This window comes from Lissotriton vulgaris, unplaced genomic scaffold, assembly GCF_964263255.1.
Source record: "Lissotriton vulgaris unplaced genomic scaffold, aLisVul1.2 SCAFFOLD_4143, whole genome shotgun sequence".
Lineage (NCBI taxonomy): Eukaryota > Metazoa > Chordata > Amphibia > Caudata > Salamandridae > Lissotriton > Lissotriton vulgaris.
In genome coordinates, this window is record NW_028247276.1 from 136,207 (window position 1) to 151,469 (window position 15,263).

The 15,263-nt window shown below is 39.3% G+C and overlaps 1 protein-coding gene across 1 annotated transcript in view; it reads left to right on the forward strand.

The window, feature by feature from the left end:
* The window catches only part of SLC7A5 (solute carrier family 7 member 5), a 101,077-nt gene that overhangs the window by 62,477 nt on the left and 23,337 nt on the right, over positions 1-15,263 (forward strand). Inside the window, exons 4-6 of the mRNA XM_086949683.1 lie at positions 398-442; positions 4,832-4,955; positions 10,172-10,275. Of these exons, the coding sequence (XP_086805809.1) occupies positions 398-442; positions 4,832-4,955; positions 10,172-10,275 (273 nt within the window). The remainder of the gene's footprint in view (positions 1-397; positions 443-4,831; positions 4,956-10,171; positions 10,276-15,263) is intronic.

A 15,263-nucleotide genomic window follows, 5' to 3' on the forward strand; every position in this document is an offset into this window, starting at 1 on the left:
GATCTGCTCCCAACTCTACCTTTCTTAATGGGCGTGGAATCATTTTAATTTATTTTACTTTTCAAAGAGTATGCTCTTAATTTATATTACAAAACACCCTTGAAAATACAGCTATCCTTTTGGTCATAAAATGAAGAAAAGAAAATTAGAACGTTTCAGCTTTTATTCGGTGCATCTGTTTTAGTGCTTTCGTTTCTGTTTAGCAATGAACATGTTAACTGAATGTTATCAATACCAAAATTGTTACAATGTTCGTCATCTTTATTCAATGTTTTATTTGTATTAAATGTTAGCTATTATCCTTATTCAGTGTTTTATATGTGTTAAAAATTAGTCATGATCTTCTTTATTCAGTGTTTTATTAGTAAGTGTCTTATTACACCTTTTTACGTTGCAGGAACTACTTGAATTTTGTCACTGAGGAAATGATTGAGCCCTACAAGTAAGTAACTGTAGCCATTTTAAATATTAGTTGTACACTTTAAGAAGCAGCAGGTTGACAGACAACAATCATATGCACCCACTCTCTCTCTATCTCTCTCCAGCATTGTCAGCTTTATTCAACCCTTTAATTTCTCTATTTTGTTTCTGTGGTAACTGTCCACTGATATTACGACTCCTCTCTTCTTGTTAAATTCAACTGTGTGACAGCACTAAATGTGTGTGGTGGGATTTGAATAAGAAGTTAGAGGACAGGAGAGGAAAGGAAAGGGTGGAATTCAGTGGAGAAGGAATATAATACCATGGACAGTTGAGGTAAAAGGATAGGATAGGTGAGGAGAAGTGAGACAATGTGAAGATAGGAGTGTTGGTAGCTAGAGTAAAGGAAGTAGAAGAGTATGTTGTAGAGCATTTAAGATGAAAACTAGTGCTTTAAGTAAAAGAAGGGAATCGAGAATTGCATTTGGTACCTCAGCCGTAACAAGTGAGTGAGAAACATATGTACGCTTGATGAAAATAGCATGATTTGTTTCCAAATAAAATCATGAAATTATATTCTGCTGTGTTCGATTGTGCTCATTTTCTGTCATTGGATTCTCTCTGATCTCCATAAACATTTTGAATAGCGTTGTGCACATGCGAGACCAGCGGAACACCATTTAAAATTTTAGTGAAACATGCCTATAAGAGGCAACATATTCTATTACCTTATTTTCATTTTTAAAAAGTAGTTCCACTTAGTCAAATTTTTAAAAAAGAACTATATATTTGGCTGAAAGCACTTCTGTGCTCCCCCCTTTTAAAATCCACAAACTAGGTAAAATGTAGTCTGTAATAGGCTATGCCCTGTAAATTCCAGAGCCAGGCAGACTTTTCCTCGTGTAGTGCAGGTTGCGTAACTTGTAACAAAATAAGTGCCAGGGCCCCAGTCAGGAGGCCAATGTAGTTTGCTCCAGCTGAGGCCCCTACCAGCGCTGCTAATGACAGTACCAACACAACTACTAATCATCAAACTCCGAAAATTGTGACAATCAAACAATTCCACACCCCTTAAGCTGTAAGAATGGCTTGGGTGACGGGTATTAATTATTTTTTAATGTATACTGATTTAATAAACAACTCTTTTTGCACTCATTTCTAAATTAGACAGGCAGTGCCACCATGTGGCAGACTGTCATAAGCACCAGTGTTGACAATTAAGGGCTGGTGCCGGGCACCCAAAACCACTGGCTCAAATTAAGCACCCTTTGAGGCAGTTTATTTTTTCGGCTCACCAGAGAAAAATACTTTAATAATGTTGCTTTTCTCAGGCTGTTTTATGGCAGACACCTAAGTTTTTATTGGTATTTATTTAGAGCTGATAAAGGCTGGTTTTACTTATCCACTCAACTATCCACATAAACTACAGATCTAAACACAAATTACAAGATGCAGCCAAGGGATACGAAGTTGCACTGGCTGATATGTCACAATAGTTTAAAAGAGAATTTGTAAAGATCAATGTTGCCCAGCTCAATGGCCTCCTGCTCATAGACCATACATTATAGACAATACATTCATGATGCAGAGGCAGTAAACATGTAAAAGTAATAAGAAAATATGCTCTTTAGTCTTCAGTGTAGAAGCTGAAATTTGTCTTTAATATATATTTTCATACAAACGCAGCCAACGCGTTTCACCTTCAAAAAGACTTCATCAGGGTCATACAAGTCCGCCTTCGTTCACACACCAAGGTTCTAGGGTCCCTTGATCTATGATAGATTTGCAAAAAACACATAAAGTTAGAAAACACATATATATCTTGTGTGTTATATCAGGTCGACACGTCTAATTCCCGATTGATCCACTGAGTCGCTGTAAATAGAGTGAGAATTTTTGTTTACTGAACCACTTGACGCTTCTGGCAAGACTTTGCCTTTGTATCAATCGGGAACTAGATGTGATTACCTGATATAACACACTAAGTATTTTCGAACTTTATGTGTTTTTCGCTAATGTAACATAGTTCTTTGCAGCAGGCTACTTTATGGCGAGTCAAAACCGCCACTAGACAAACCCTGATCTCTCTCTCTAGCAGGAGCATTAATCACAAGAGTTATCTTGACATATTTATTGCTGCCTGAAAGCTGGACACATCAGGAACTCTGCAGCAGATGCTTTTAAATGGTAAGTTCTCCAGTATTGGATCTTTCATAAATTCACATGCTTTAATCATTCCCCACCATCGAAGTGGGAGTCCCAACCGATTCAAGCATGTGAATCTATGAAAGATACCAATACTGGAGTACTACATTTACAGGTAAGTCACTTAGGGCTAGATGTAGGTGGCTAAATACCGGTCGGTAACGTCAAAATTCGGTACATTTCAGCATTACGGACGGTATTTAGTCATGTGCGATGTTGGTAAGGAATCGGTAAATAAGGAATCGGTACTGCATTTAAGGAATCCGTAATACCGATTCCTTGAATATTTTGTAGGTGACACTTAAAACAGTGCACCTCAGCCTTAAGGAATCGCTATTTTCCACCAACTCCAAGTTGGTGGTAAATAGTGATTTCCTTACAAAAAGCCCTTTTTTGCTTTTTTTAATGTGCCATGTGGCCCACATCCATGTCCTTAGGGCATGTATGTGCGCCACATGTGCACACATGCACATTTCAGGGGTGCAACAGGGTGTCCTTTGGACACCCTGGCACCCTTGAAATACCTCCAGCTATTAACGATTCGGTAATACCGAATCACTAATAGTGAATGCCTTCCAAGTCATTCCTATGGGCCAGGAATGGCCAGGTATTCCTTTATTAAGGAATGTTAAGGAATTGCTAATATTTTAGCAATTCCTACCTACATTGCATTTACCGATTCCTTAATAGCGATTCAGTAATAATCTCTGTTAAGGAATTGGTAAATGGCAGTTACCTACATCTGGCCCTTATTTTCTTCTCCAGTATTGGATCTTTGGAATTCTTAAAGATGCAGTGACTTAATTTGGCACTGTGTAGCCTGGCTAAAAAAGGCTAAATTTCCCTAGCTTTGTGGTTTAAAAAATGGGTAGAATAGTAGTATTTTCAAAAAAATATATAACGTTTTAATTTGGCTAATTGAAACTACTGTTCAAAACTGAAAATGGTAGTAGAAAAAGTCTTGCTTTTTTAGTTGTGATTTGGGGATCCCCCACATGCGGGATATTCAAACTGTTTATTGTTCCAAAGAGAATATCCATGCAGAGAAGCATATGGAGACTCATTATTCCAGCAATGGCTGTTCTTTCATTATTGCATGCAAAAGGTCCCTCTCTGATTGGCCTCTGGCCTCTGGCTATCCATCAGCAAATGGGGAATGCAAACAAAGAACGTTTGTTTACTTTTAATACTATGGCTTTTCTGAAGGCATGCAAGGTGCAACATAGTCACAAGAAACCTTATTCTTAAATTGTAAACTAGGCATACACTCGAATTAAATATAATGTATTATTACAAACAATTGGTATACAATCGATCAATATATATTCCAGATTAAGAAATGAATCGCAAACAATTCTGAAAAGAATACTAAAAAGTATTCTAAGTAAGCAGAATATTGCCTTATAGCACCCAAGTGGCAGCAAAAGGAAGACAACTGTCAATATACTTCATGGTAAGCTTTTCACTGCTGCGAGACAGATCAAAAAAGGATCCTTACGCCTGTCACCTGTTGAGTGTGCAGGGTAAGGTGGAAAGACAGGAGAATCTCATACCATTGGAGAGGTAGAGACATTTAGGCCCTGATTACGAGTGGGAGGGATTTTCTGACTCTTGCATAAATCCCTGTTTGCCAAGGGGCCGGATTTACAAGTTGAGTGGCATTTGCTCATTCAGTATTTGCCGGGTGCGTTAAAGAACTCGCCCTTCGTTAAACTTTAGCAGGTCAAACCTGCTCGAATTTAACAGAGGAAAAGTGCAAGTTTTTTTGTCAAAGGCATAGGTAATACTAAATGCACTCTTTCAATGGGAGAACATTGGCTAGAGGTCTTGTAGACATGTACTGATTAATTGAAGTAATGTGGTTAAACTGTTATTTATCCACTGATCAAGGTTATATCTATCAATTATCATGATTTTTTCTGCATGCCTGGATATTCAAAAGGAGACGAAGCATTGTGTTTATGATCCCTGAAATGTGATTAACAAAGCAATGAACACTAATCTGCTATTTGTTTTGTGCAGTACATTTCCCAAGCTCTGCTTGCTTAAAATAGTCATCAAAAAACAAATGTTGCATTTGTACCCCTCATGGAGCCAAAGTGACCATTATTTTAATCATAATTGGACATACACTAGTTTCTTTTTGTACCCAAAATCTCAGAATTTTTGCTTCTAACTTAGTATTTATAATTTTCTTATTTTCCAGAAATCTGCCCCGTGCAATCATCATCTCATTGCCCATTGTGACAGTAGTCTATGTGCTGACCAATTTGGCATATTTTACGACCCTGACACCAGATCAAATGTTGAGTTCTGAAGCTGTTGCAGTGGTGAGTCTGTGTGCCGTGCTGGGTTCATGACATCTATGAGCTATTTAAGCATAAATGATTTCAAACTACATTCTTCAGCGGATATCTGACCCCATTTGATAAAGTTCATAAAAAACCAAGTATTAACAGTTACGTCTATACAGCAGACTAAAATCACAGGTCACATTTTTGCTTATTGCTGGTTGCACGAATACAGAATTCTTGCTGTTTTTCTCTGCAGTTTTGTGTAGTAAGATTTTAAGTCATATGTTCGCTTTTTAGGTGTGCCTAGAAATATATAGAGGGAGCGAAAGAAGAACAAGTTAATTACCTTCGGTAATGCCTTATCAGGCAGAGATCCTCGCCATCAAATTGAGAGATGTCCGTTGGTCCTGCGGACATCTCTCTACATTGACAGGAATCGCTGTCACAGCTGTTCCTGTCAATGAAGGAAAAGTTTGATGGGCGGTTGCCATTGGTGTTGAAAGATTCACCAAGAAGATGTACGCTGGTAACATTCTGACTGTGATCATTGTGATCACATTGATTATCCTTGTGACATTGAGAAGGACTTTGTTTTAAATACTTAACATCGAACGCCATCAAATTGAGACATACCACAACATTAAAGTACTCAAAGTCTAGCTTTCAGCATTCAGACAATTCCCATTAACAACTGACCCTGACCGATGAACACTCTCCTCCAAGAAACGAAGCTTTGCTCGCCATTATTCTAGACCTTCCATGTGACCCACTTCCAACCGTATTGCTAGTATTCTTCTAAAGCGGCTCTGCAGATTTAAACTCCATAGCAATATGTCAGTTTATCAGAGTCAAGAAGACACTGAATCGTGACTGCTCCTAGGAGATAAAATGCTCCAAGGTCAGTACGTCAAAGCAAGACAAGACTAGGAGAGGAAACTGTACTCTTAAAAGGACATGAACGCCTAAAGAAAATGCACACCGAGGCAGGTTGAAACTCCCAAGGAGAACACATGCACTTTGTTGAGAGGACAACCCTTGAGACACTGCACTAGACACAAACACCTTGATTGGTGCACTTATTCGCCTGCTTCACCCAAAGTGTCTCGATCAAACTTCTCTGGTTGATGGCATCACCATTTTTAGGGATTTCTTGGAGAGGGGCCCATCTAGTCTCAGTATCCAGGTGATACTTCTGTAACCCAAAACCATGATAATAATTGAAACTCTCTTATCCTCGATTCCAGCAGAATCTTCCACTGATTCTGGAGCTGGTAGAAACAGGAATGGAGAAAGGTAGGTGTATCACAGATGACCAAAAGTACTTGTAGAAGCTAATCCTAATTCAGCTATAACAGTTGCTGTACTTATTCCTCATCTCATTAGCTACACTCCCATCGGACAAAGAAAGGAAATGGTTGGATGCGGCTGCAAAGAAAGTATATGGATATTCTGCCACTCCCTTGAAGGCTGCCAGTGCCTAAAGCATTTATGGATCACTATGATATATCCTTTTGGAAGTTTATAGAAAGAGCCGCAGAAAAAATACTTAAAGACAAGTATGATGATTATGGAGAGGTGTTCATTTAAAGTCCGCTGTTGTCAAATGAGGTAATGAAGGCAACTACTGTTAATTCCGATCTTACAATAATTGGATATTGTCAAGGCTTAGCCTAAAGAAATGTTTTGTGAAAGGAGCTGACAGGTCTCAAACCTAATGTGGAGGAAAAATCACAAACTTTGCAATTTTTAGCTCTTTTCTTTTTAATCTATAAACTACTGATGAGATGCATCATATGAAGATGTAAATGTATTTGAGCTTATATAGCGCACAGCTACCCGCAGTGGGTTTCCTGGCGCTTGCTTAGGGAACCTGTCCTGGTATTCCCCTGTGAGATAACCCCGGCAGGGTATCCACAAGGTGAAAGCCAGGCATCCCGCCGCGAGGGGCCGTTGTGTATCGAGTCCGTGGAATTTATAGCCCAAGACCCGCCGAGGCGGGGAATTGAACCCTGGTCCAGGGCCGATCTCAGCTTCCGGGTCTGCCGCCTCTAACCCCTGAGCCACACTTCTCCACAAGATGGAGGCAGAAACACTGAAAACAATTGAATTGAAAGATAAAGTAAACACCAAAGATCTCCGTATAGATCTCAAAATAAGAAGTAGTATAAGCATCATCGGGTTCAAACCATGCATTTGCAACAACAACAACTTCATCAGAGATAATACTTACATCAGGGAACTGTCGTGTGTTAGAAGATGGCAATCATCTTCTGTAGGCATGGGGGAAACGCTTACGCCTGGAAACAGTGCCTCCCATCATCCCCCTCTACTGTCACTCACACATGGAAGGGAGGCATTTCTAATGAAATCAGTGATAGGCAGAATATAGCAGATACAGATGGGTTCTGAATAGTGTCTAGAATTGCTACGTGTTATGAATCAAAATGCCTAAATTTGCCATTCCACCAAAAGAGGCGTCTCTCTACTAATCGGACTGCCTGTTCCATCAGGACTGTTTTCAAGCAGAAACAACACTTTACTGCACAAACAGGCAGTGGAATCTATTCCATCTTGTCAGAAAGGAAAAAAAACTGTCTTCAATATTTTCTAATATGAGAGAAAGACCAGCAGCTATAGGCATGAGCCATTCTCGACTTACAAACTACGCACAAACAAATCACTTAGGAAAAATTCAGAATGTAGTTTCCTTGCCACATTATTCACCTATTCCATCAGGGCGACTGGATGGTGTAACTTGTAGAATGTGTTTTTTAATATACCTGCTGCAAAAAAAATAACGAGAATTCCAAAGGTTTGTGGTCCAGAAAGACCACTGCCGCTATAAGTTTTTGCTTTTGGCCTAAAACCAGCACTATGTGATTTCAAAAAGTGCATGGCAGTATTTGTAGCACATTAAAGAAAGACAGAGGTCTTCATCTGACTGCACATCGGTGATTGACAGATAAAACCAGCATCATCCCAAAAAGTCGAGCTAGACATCCATATACCAGTGTTTCTATTCCGATTTCACTGACTTGATTTCAGGCCATTCATTGCCTAGGAGCAGCCATGGACATCCAAAAGGCAGAAATTCTTCATTTGGTGGCGAGGCTATAATCTTCCAAACAAAAAATCGTATTTCCTTTTAAGATGCATTTCCCAATATCGGGCCAGACATCTTTGTTGCTGCCTCTCCAAAAGCTCCAATAAGGAGAGGTGAGTTGACCAACCGCCTGTATGAACATTCTACATTCTAAAGGAGGCAAAACAATTTTCCACCATCAAATGGCAGGATATCAAGTGGAATCAGTTATTCATGGTGTGGGTGAACTCAATTAACCCCATGACCTAGCAAGAAGAAATAGTGCCTTATCTTGTATATTTGGCAACATATGGTTGTCCGTTTCTTCATTTCAATGTCAGGGCTGTCACCATATGTAGAAAGACCTTTCCAAATTTCCATTATGCATTTTTCTTTGGTGGTACTTAAAGTCCCGGATTAGACAGCCTGCTCGCTATTTGGAGTTGGATATTGTTTTATTGATGCTTAGGGGCTGACTATCTTTGTCCTTACACGAGTTTTTAGCACCTTTTGTGGTACGTTCTATTCCTAATGGCCATCGCAACAGCAAGTAGAGCTAGTGAGATGCTAGCTGTCTACTCTAATGGGACTCACAGTATTTATTCTGAATTAGATTGTTTCGTTTGTTTTGAACAGGCATATTGTATTGAATTACATGTAAATCAGACTATACCAGTTTCATCCATTTTCAAAAATGTGTCTGTAGTGACTGGACGGTTTTCTTCTCGCTCTTAATATTAACACGTCCTCTGCTACTGCTTAGATGCATCAAAAGAAATGTGAATAACCAAACAGTTGTTAATTAGTTTTGGACGTATCTGTTGGTGACATCCAAGCTGTCAATAGCTTGAAGGATTGTATCCTGTATATTACCGATTACCAGATAACCAACTACTTCTTCTAGGACAGCCAGTGGTCCATTTAAACTGAGTGTCAAGAGTCACTGGAATTCCTTCATATACAATATCCACATTGATGTGATCTGTAAGGCAGCTAGCTACCTGGACACCATTCCACACGTAAGGCAGGACTGCAAAGACTCTAACTCAAAGACCAACCCAAGACAGCCAATCGATATGAAACCTGTTTGGTTTGCTTGTGTTCTCTGCACTGGCACCCTCATTTCACTCGTACAGCGTTTCTAATTTATAATCCAAGTTTTCCATAATTGCTGAATTCATGTATTACCTTTCTGTGTCCTTTGCAAGTCATACGAATGGACATAATGGTCATTTTATGATCACGCTGCACATCCTACACTTCAGAGTAAACTGTCTTCTAACTGCCACAACTTTGAACTCTAGGACAGAGGGTTTGCTTGGCTGCTTACAGGAACAAGGCAGTGTTTCACGCTGTAAGGCTTTTCTACACACCTGCTTACCTACTATGTTTTCTTTTTAAAATAAGGGTGTAAAGGGGGCTTCATAATTTAAGGCCTCTAAACTGCTCTTTAAGATTTAATACAGGTTTCTCTATAAAGTGTGTTCATTGATCCTGCACATGGGTAAAGATAGTCAGTATTGATACATACCAAAATACACATTACACATGATAATAAACATGTCACCTTAAAAAATAGACACATCATTACACACCACTTCTACTTTACTGTCTTGCCAGAAATGTCAGTTTTTAAGACGTAATTCACCTCGGAGCTTTTAGTTTTCCTTGGACTGTAATCTTGTTTCTGAACCACCACACGGCCTTCCTTTACTTAGCAGTTTGTAATGAAATAATTTTTTTCTTTAAAAAAACTTGAGTTTAATTCATGTAATTCATGTAATCTGCTGTGCTGTTTGTTTATGTCTCTTTAAATATAAACCACATATATCTTTGCACTTATTTGTGCTGGCTCCTGGGAGATTTAAAAAACAAGTTACTAGATTCATCATAAGGTTTAGTGATGTTTAAGCTGAAATCATAAAACATTTATCTTTAGCATTTACTTTTCCCTGTGACTTAGTCTTGCTTGCAGAGAATAGATTTAGGTTCCACCTTCAATAATTAGTTTCTGGAAAACATCTGGGACTACTCCTAACTCATTTGCACCTTCAAAGATGTTAAAGTGAAATATACATGTTTTTTTTTACATTATCTCCTCAACGTCTACTTTTTAGTCAGTTAGAGAATAAGTCCGCATGTGCTTGACTGGGAGCTTGTTTCATTACAGGATTTTGGGAACTATCATTTGGGTGTTATGGCCTGGATCATCCCAGTATTTGTTGGACTATCATGTTTTGGGTCGGTCAACGGATCCCTCTTTACTTCTTCCAGGTAAATATTTCTGATTCTTTTGAAGCACCTACATAAGTTATTTTTTTAAGGGTTTGGTATTTTAGGTCTTGGTATATTTCATGTTATTATTTTTGATACCTGCGGCATACAGCTATAGAAACCATTTTAACCTGTTTATTAAAGCAAACGGTCAGCTGTCATCATTATTGATTTGTCTTTAGTGACTGCAAATGTGAACTGTAGATTGTGCTTAGGTGTCCTATGCCTCAGGATAGAGTTTGTCCCTGTCTCTAATACTAATCTATATCTAAGCATTTACAAATACAAATAGATGTTATGCGGTCCTATAATAATGCCCTCATTTAGTCTGGGATGGTATTAGGTCCGTAATATTGCCAGAGTAAACATAGAAACTGAGTTTGGTTTTTGCCTGGTACGGTATAAACCTCCCTTCCCCATTCCTATTTGCACAGAACAAAATGGGGAATGATACGGTAAGAAGCATCTCTCTCCTCGAGGACACTTTCATTAATATCAAACACACAAAAGATAGTGGGAGGAATACTTGCAAATTCTCTAACCACTGACAATTGCGAAGTGTAGCATCCCAACCTATTATTCTTTTGTCCACTATGCCACCTCAGATGTCATTCTCAAATAGGAACAGTCCAGCCCAGATTTCAAGTCCGGTCCTCTTCGAACCGAAACACAAGCATCCCAAAAAGGGTTTCAGCTACTCAGACCTCTGCAGTCAGATGCAGTGTGGTACCTGTGATACAATGTGCATGGGGTCCACATTTGAGGATATCCTTGACCACTTAAGGCATTACATCAAACACAAAAAAGGTAATGGGGAAATGCTTGAAAATACTCTAACTACTGGCATTTACTTGGTGTTGCATTCCAACTCATATTTTTTTGCCCACTATACCACCTCAGATTAGAAACAGCGGTATGTATATAAACCTTGCTCCTCCTCCAGTAGGAACAATCCAGCCCAAACTGCCAAGCCAGAACCTCTGTGAACTGAAAGGCGGAATTCTCTCTGAACTGGAACACAAGCAACTCAAGACCAGTTTCGGCGGTAAACCACGTTTAAAACGCATCGTTTGCAACGCAAGTCGTTACAACAACGCGTTGTTACATTGCATGCCATTACAACACAAGTCGTTATGACGATTTGCTGTAGGGGGCAGAAGGTGTTGGATTTTCATTCCAACACCTTCCCTACTGTTGCACACACTGGAGTTGGAATAGTAAATTATACTATTCCAAACTCCAGCACCCCCCTACAGCAAGTCATTGCAATAACTTACTTTGTAACCCCTTAAGTGCTGCTGACGGCCAATGGTCGTCAGCAGCGCTACCTCCCCAGTGCTGCGCACGACCATTGAACGTCCATTCAGCACTAGTTCTAATGGACAGCGCAGCACTGGGGAGGAATGTGTAATAGCAGCTATGAGGGTAATGGCATGCGATGTAACAACGCATCGTTGTAACAACTTGCATTGTAATGGCATGCGTTGTAAACAAATGCGTTGTAACAAGGGCCATTCAGTTTCGGTATAGTGGGGTCGTTTCGATTGGGTGCATCTTGCTTCCACTGGCACAGTGCACACAGTAGCCACGTCTGGGCTACCCTGAGAACATTACATCAAAATAGACATGGGTCACAAGCAAATCCCTAAATAGTCCCAGCAAAAATCCTACCGCAACACAAAAGGTCTCTCCTGCATCAAACTTCAGCAAAGGGGATAATTGGTCACCAAACTCCTGCGGCTGCTGGAAAACCTCTGGCAAAGCAGTGACTTTTTTTTGCCCCTCTATTTGTCACTCCGAATGAAACATCTAGAATCCTCTCAAAGGGTGGCTGTTGTTTACTGAAAAAATTAGGGTACTGAATAGTGTACCAGTGGCTATTCTCATAGGTTTAAGTCTTCTCCTCCAGCCATACCAAAACAGTTGGTGCAATATCAATGAGACATCCAGGCCAGGAGATCTGCTATTTTATGCTCAAGGAGGCTGTAAGGACAGTGCCTCAAACCCTTAAAGGAAACAGAATTTATTTGTGATACTTTCTGTTTTTTAAGAAACAACACTGTTGAGTGGTCAGGCCAATTCTTGTCCGAAATACAGCAAACAAAGGGAGAAGGAGAGCGAACGTAACAGTCAGGAGACCCCCTAATTCATGAGAGCTGAACGTTATGCTCTCAAAATGTATGTGCCCACGTTTCAACCATAAACCATCCTTACAGCATTTGATTTGGACATTTGACTTAGAAGACTGTGATCCTTAAATCTATTACCTTGACTCACAGAGTTAGTGAGATACAATCTATTTGCTGCCATGGGCCTTGCACTGTGTTCCAGAAGAACGTAGTGGTCCTGATTACTCATCCAAGTGTTGCTACTGAAAGTAGTGTACAATTTAATTGTAGATTAGACCATTTCATTTTCAGCCTCTCTAGCAGAAACATCTCTCCACACTCTAGATGTTAAGAGTTCTCTCTCAAGGGATCTCCATTGGTAATCTAGATATGTCTAAAGATCTCAGGCAGTCAGAACATGTCTTTGTAAATTTGCCAGTCCTTGTCTTCTGACTTTCTTTTAAAAAATTGTTTCTTCCTACTTCCGATATGGTTTTCTAATCCCCTTAGATGAATAATTGGCTTGTTATTGTTCTTTGTTTAATTAAATGCAACCAGCGTAGCCTACTTGTAGGCTGCAAACAACATACATATATTCTCTTAAAATTTGTTTTTTCTGTTATAAAAGTTAATGTAAACATGTATGTGTGTATTTGTGTGTGTGAGCTTGTGCTCTTTAAATCTAGCGCGAGGGCAGGGACAATTCATTGCTTATGTCTTTAATAACGATTTCTTTAAAGGAGAACTAGAGTTAAAGGTAAGTAACGTTTCCTTCTCCCCATAACCTCTTTCAAATGTGAAGCTCAGAATATAGCATTTTTTCTTCATATAAATATTTTATCTGGGTTTATCTGTGGAAATGTGTGCAGGCCAAACCATTGGGGCTCTGCGTTAGTTTCTTACAAGTTGCAATCCCGATTTTGGCACAAACTCCTGTTTGCTTCCAGATTGCACACTGATGTGAAAGTATGTGGATAAATGGATTCAGGCATTGTCACACAGATATGAGTGTTATAATGTCCCTTGAAATATTAATTTCTACCTTATGCATTTGTGACTTTAAGAAAAGTGCTTGTCTTTACGGGGGTCTAAATTCATCATAATAAACAATGAATATCTCTGCATGGATCGAAAAAACACCTTATAAAGTCAATACATCTATGTTTAATTTACGTCTATTTAAAGATACTTTTTATTTTTATTTAAATAGCACCTAGAAATGCTGCAGCTCATGATCCTTTTTGAGTCCTCTCTGCTGGCAGCACAGCCCCAAAGAGAGGAAAAGCTTCGTACAGCTCTAGTTCGAAAAACTATATTTTTTGTTTACAGTGTGAGCCCCAATACTATTTACAAATGTTTCTTGAATGGATTTATTTTTTGATTTTGTTTTCTACCTTCACACAAAACCATTCCTTCACTCTAGTTAAATTCCTATACTGAGGGGAAAAGGTACAAATGGATCACAATAAACTTTTGTGGTTGCCTCAGTCGTATTTTGAAGACTGTTCTGTCAGAAAATGTCAGACTGTAGTAAGAGACAGAAGGAATCTAGTTTCCTCCTTTAGAGTCTTCTGTGATGTATCAATATTTTAATAGTGATTGGTCAGCTCTTGCCCCCTCCATACCACACTGTCAGACCTCACCGGACCTCTTCTTCAGGGAAGATATGGTGCAATGGTTGTTCCTGCAATTTCAGATAAATGTTGACTTGTATGGCATTTAAAACTCATCAGTTTAAGAGCCAGCTAGAGCCTCCCCAATCGTTTGCTCCCCTTAAAGTTGTTGTCAGGCATTTAACATCAAAGTGGTCTTTCGAGTTGTTCAACGCTGTTACACATTCTGCCAAGATGATGGGTACCAGGCAGGCATATCCTTTTCAAAGATGAAGGAAATGCCTTTGAAATAACTTCATAAGAAGTCTGGGTCCACTACTCTGTGAAACACTTGTGTGTGTCATCTCTGCTTGATTTTTCTGATAAAATGTATGCTCTAGGTATCTGTACTAAGGCATACACCACTGAGGTCTCTACAACAGAAGAAACTATTCCTTTTAGACCGGGTAGCTCTAAAAGAAATTATATGTTGTGAAGACACAACAGCCAAGAAAAGAGGACAATCCAGTCAAGTATCCTCATCAGTCAGCTTTTGCACCCCAAATAAATACCAAATACTTTGTAAAAAAAAAGTCACTTTGGCATCAACTTGGTGGACATTATCTCTGATGTCTGCAAAAAATGTATGTCTGTTGTTTCACTTGGCGACAGAATCTTCATAGTTCATGAACGTCTGAATGGGGGCAGCACAGCTGATTATTCCTTTCTCTAAATTTCAGGCTACGTCGTTTATGATCATTCAGATTTTACATTAGCTGAGCTGTTATGTGTTGGGTTTGTATGGTACACAAACCTACCATAGACAATTCTAAGACCACTAACGATAAATGTGGCAACTTCAGATATCCGTCTTCCAGAACATGTTTTGCTATTCTCCAGATTATATGAACACATGGATTCAGTTACTGTCTCCCCTGTGAGTAACAAATACCAGATTCTTCCATATCTGAAATCTAACTAAACAAGGACAATAGGGACATTAAAGCACTGGACCTGAAAATGTATGGCGCCTCTCGTGAAACCAAGAAAAGTGGAAATGCCCTGCCTTCAAGCAGAGGTATGATAGTTATGCATCGTAGGATTTTCAATGAAAATCATAAATTCTTGAATAATTCCCCAGTGCTAGGGTGAATCCTGGACCATGTTTGTGTGTGTATATATATCCAACAAGAAAAAAAGGCACCATTTTTCAGGTTCAAAGTGGCAGCATGCATTTTTGTAAGATAAACCTCCTTTCTATCGCGTTTCAGCTCATTTGCGAGCCTTG